This window comes from Corvus brachyrhynchos, unplaced genomic scaffold (genome assembly GCF_000691975.1).
Source record: "Corvus brachyrhynchos isolate BGI_N302 unplaced genomic scaffold, ASM69197v1 scaffold617, whole genome shotgun sequence".
Taxonomy (NCBI): Eukaryota; Metazoa; Chordata; class Aves; order Passeriformes; family Corvidae; genus Corvus; species Corvus brachyrhynchos.
The window spans coordinates 92,468-97,183 of record NW_008239062.1 but is presented as its reverse complement, the minus strand read 5'-3'; the positions used below and the strand labels follow the sequence as shown (position 1 = coordinate 97,183).

Genomic DNA, 4,716 nt, shown 5'->3' with positions numbered 1-4,716 from the left:
AAACTGGGCACCGCAATGGAGAGGGCACCCCAAAACCGGGCACGGCAATGGAGAGGGCACCCCAAAACCGGGCACCGCAATGGAGAGGGCACCCCAAAACCGGGCACTGCAATGGAGAAGGCACCGCACAGCCGCACCCCAAAACCGGGCACTGCAATGGAGAGGGCACCCCAAAACTGGGCATCGCAATGGAGAGGGCACCCCAAAACCGGGCACCACAACGGAGCGGGCACCGCAAAACCAGGCACCCCAACGCACCGGGCACCCCAGCTTGGCTTTGCACGGCCTGGGGGCCATGGGGACCCCTCTGCAGCCCCTGGGGATCCCCGGGGGATGCAGAGATCCACCCCAGCCATGGAGATCCATGGGGATGCAGAGATCCCCCCCAGCCATGGAGATCCATGGGGATGCAGAGATCCCCCCCAGCCATGGAGATCCATGGGGATGCAGAGATCCCCCCCAGCCATGGAGATCCATGGGGATGCAGAGATCCCCCCCAGCCATGGAGATCCATGGGGATGCAGAGATCCCCCCCAGCCATGGAGATCCATGGGGATGCAGAGATCCCCCCCAGCCATGGAGATCCATGGGGATGCAGAGATCCCCCCCAGCCATGGAGATCCATGGGGATGCAGAGATCCCCCCCAGCCATGGAGATCCATGGGGATGCAGAGATCCCCCCCAGCCATGGAGATCCATGGGGATGCAGAGATCCCCCCCAGCCATGGAGATCCATGGGGATGCAGAGATCCCCCCCAGCCATGGAGATCCATGGGGATGCAGAGATCCCCCCCAGCCATGGAGATCCATGGGGATGCAGAGATCCCCCCCAGCCATGGAGATCCATGGGGATGCAGAGATCCCCCCCAGCCATGGAGATCCATGGGGATGCAGAGATCCCCCCCAGCCATGGAGATCCATGGGGATGCAGAGATCCCCCCCAGCCATGGAGATCCATGGGGATGCAGAGATCCCCCCCAGCCATGGAGATCCATGGGGATGCAGAGATCCCCCCCAGCCATGGAGATCCATGGGGATGCAGAGATCCCCCCCAGCCATGGAGATCCATGGGGATGCAGAGATCCCCCCCAGCCATGGAGATCCATGGGGATGCAGAGATCCCCCCCAGCCATGGAGATCCATGGGGATGCAGAGATCCCCCCCAGCCATGGAGATCCATGGGGATGCAGAGATCCCCCCCAGCCATGGAGATCCATGGGGATGCAGAGATCCCCCCCAGCCATGGAGATCCATGGGGATGCAGAGATCCCCCCCAGCCATGGAGATCCATGGGGATGCAGAGATCCCCCCCAGCCATGGAGATCCATGGGGATGCAGAGATCCCCCCCAGCCATGGAGATCCATGGGGATGCAGAGATCCCCCCCAGCCATGGAGATCCATGGGGATGCAGAGATCCCCCCCAGCCATGGAGATCCATGGGGATGCAGAGATCCCCCCCAGCCATGGAGATCCATGGGGATGCAGAGATCCCCCCCAGCCATGGAGATCCATGGGGATGCAGAGATCCCCCCCAGCCATGGAGATCCATGGGGATGCAGAGATCCCCCCCAGCCATGGAGATCCATGGGGATGCAGAGATCCCCCCCAGCCATGGAGATCCATGGGGATGCAGAGATCCCCCCCAGCCATGGAGATCCATGGGGATGCAGAGATCCCCCCCAGCCATGGAGATCCATGGGGATGCAGAGATCCCCCCCAGCCATGGAGATCCATGGGGATGCAGAGATCCCCCCCAGCCATGGAGATCCATGGGGATGCAGAGATCCCCCCCAGCCATGGAGATCCATGGGGATGCAGAGATCCCCCCCAGCCATGGAGATCCATGGGGATGCAGAGATCCCCCCCAGCCATGGAGATCCATGGGGATGCAGAGATCCCCCCCAGCCATGGAGATCCATGGGGATGCAGAGATCCCCCCCAGCCATGGAGATCCATGGGGATGCAGAGATCCCCCCCAGCCATGGAGATCCATGGGGATGCAGAGATCCCCCCCAGCCATGGAGATCCATGGGGATGCAGAGATCCCCCCCAGCCATGGAGATCCATGGGGATGCAGAGATCCCCCCCAGCCATGGAGATCCATGGGGATGCAGAGATCCCCCCCAGCCATGGAGATCCACAGGGATGGGTCTGACCAAAGCCCCCCCCCCCCCCCTTTCCCCTGTGCTCTCAGCGGGCAGGAGGCAGGAATTGGGGTGAAAAAGGTGCTTTTAAGGGCTTCTTTCACTTCTCCTCGTGCTCCTCCGAGCCGAGCCCGTCCTGCCCTGGGAGCCTTTCCTGCCCGTCCTTATCTCACCTCCCAGACCCTTTGTTAATGGTTTTTCCTCTCTGCTCTGCCCAGCTGTGCCAGGGGAGGACGAGCCAGCCACTTCTGCGGGTGCCCGGCCAGCGCCAAAGGCGCCCCGAAATCCCGGGAATCTCACCGTGGGAGCGCACAGCAGCAGGTTCTCGTCCGACTCCAGCGCCGCCCGGAACAGCTTGCTCTGGATTCTGTTGAGGGTTTTGAACCCCTCAAACCCGGCCTGGGCGTATTTGGGCAGCTTTTCCACCGAAACCAATTGCTGGGAAGGAGAAAAATGAAGGGGAAAGAAGGGAAAAGCAGGAATTCAGGCTTTGTTTCCAAATGTGGGGTATCAGGATGCAGATGGGAAAAGGCCGGGGATGGTGGAGCAATTGTGGAGATCTGGATCCTGCTGAGGGTTTTGAACCTCTCAAACCCGGCTGGGGTGTGTTTGGGCAGCTTTTGCACCGAAACCAATTGCTGGAAAAGGAGGGGAAAGGAGGGGGAAAAAAAGGGGGAAAAAAAGGGGGAAAGGAGGGGGAAAAGAAAAGGAAAGAAAAGGGAAAAGAAAAGGGAAAAGAAAAGGGAAAAGAAAAGGGAAAAGAAAAGGGAAAAGAAAAGGGAAAAGAAAAGGGAAAAGAAAAGGGAAAAGAAAAGGGAAAAGAAAAGGGAAAAGAAAAGGGAAAAGAAAAGGGAAAAGAAAAGGGAAAAGAAAAGGGAAAAGAAAAGGGAAAAGAAAAGGGAAAAGAAAAGGGAAAAGAAAAGGGAAAAGAAAAGGGAAAAGAAAAGGGAAAAGAAAAGGGAAAAGAAAAGGGAAAAGAAAAGGGAAAAGAAAAGGGAAAAGAAAAGGGAAAAGAAAAGGGAAAAGAAAAGGGAAAAGAAAAGGGAAAAGAAAAGGGAAAAGAAAAGGGAAAAGAAAAGGGAAAAGAAAAGGGAAAAGAAAAGGGAAAAGAAAAGAGAAAAGAAAAGGGAAAAGAAAAGGGAAAAGAAAAGGGAAAAGAAAAGGGAAAAGAAAAGGGAAAAGAAAAGGGAAAAGAAAAGGGAAAAGAAAAGAAGGGGGAGAACAAAAGAAAAGAAGGGGGAGAACAAAAGAAAAGAAGGGGGAGAAGAAAAGAAAAGAAGGGGGAGAAGAAAAGAAGGGGGAAAGAAAGAAGGGGGAAAAGAAGGGATTTAAGAACAGATTTAAGAAAGGATTTAAGAAGGGAAAAGAAGGAATTTAGGCTTTGTTTCCAAATGTGGGGAATCAGAGACTGGGAAGGAGGTGGGAAAAGCCCCGGGATTGAGGAGCGGGTTGGGGAAAGATCCAAGTGATCACGCTCAGGAGAAGTGGATGCACACACAAATTCCCTCATCCCAGAAGGACAATTCCTTGTTAATCGGGGCTGGAAAAGAGGGAAAACTCGTTTTCCTTCCATGGACAACCCAACCCAAACTGATCCCGGTGCTCAGGGTGGGAAGAGACGTGGAATTAATCCAGGCGGGTTTAATCCATGAATTGCCTCATCCTAAAAGGACAATTCCTAATTAATCAGAGCTGGAGAAGAGGGAAAACTCGTTTTTTGTCCTCTCAGATTCCACGGAAACCCCAAACCCTCCCAACCCAACCCAGAGATCAGGATGGGAAGAGATCTGGGATTAATGGATGCATTCCCTCCTCCCAGAAGGACAATTCCCAATTAATCAGAGCTGGAAAAGAGGGAAAACTCTCATTTTTTTACCCTCTCAGCTTCCATGGAAACCCCAAACCCTCCAAACCCAACCTGCTCCCGGTGCTCAGGGTGGGAACAGATCTGGGATGAATGGATGGGCTCACACTCAGGAAAAGTCCTGTTGGAGGGGCAGATTGGGATCAAAAGCTGGGATTTATTCCCAGGAATCATTCCCAGCGCAGAGGAAGGAGCCAAACCAGAGGGAGGGCTCAGCAAAACCCCAGGAGGGGAAGCTCAGCACGGGACGAGCAGTGGGAAAAGGGGAATTGGGAAGTGGCTGCGGACGGGGGGAAGTTGTGGGATTAAAGCTGGGGCTCTGCAGGGAAGCCCCAGGAAGGGTCTGGCACGATATCCCGGAATCCCAGCACGGTTTGGGTGGGAAGGGACCTTAAATCCCGCCCCCACTGCACCCCCAGGGACGCCTTCCCCCATCCCAAGCGGCTCCAATTTCCCAGTTTCCCAGGAAAGCTGCTTTTCCGGAGGGCTAATTCCCTTTGCTCACCATCCCCTTCTAGAGCAGCTCAGCAAAACCCAGAGGCTGCAAATATCCCCAAAAAAGCTGCTTTTCCTGATATCCAATTTCCCAGGAATGCTGCTTTTCCTGGTGCCCAATTTCTCAGGAAAGCTGCTTTTCCAGGTCCCCAATATCCCAAAAAAAGCTGCTTTTCCTGATACCCAATTTCCCAGGAAAGCTGCTTTTCCTG

At 55.2% G+C, this 4,716-nt stretch overlaps 1 protein-coding gene across 1 annotated transcript in view; it reads right to left on the bottom strand.

The window, feature by feature from the left end:
• The window catches only part of SNRNP200 (small nuclear ribonucleoprotein U5 subunit 200), a gene marked incomplete at its 5' end in the record, with an annotated part of 78,572 nt that overhangs the window by 56,170 nt on the left and 17,686 nt on the right, over nt 1–4,716 (bottom strand). Inside the window, 1 exon segment of the mRNA XM_017739196.1 lies at nt 2,446–2,583. Within this exon segment, the coding sequence (XP_017594685.1) occupies nt 2,446–2,583 (138 nt within the window).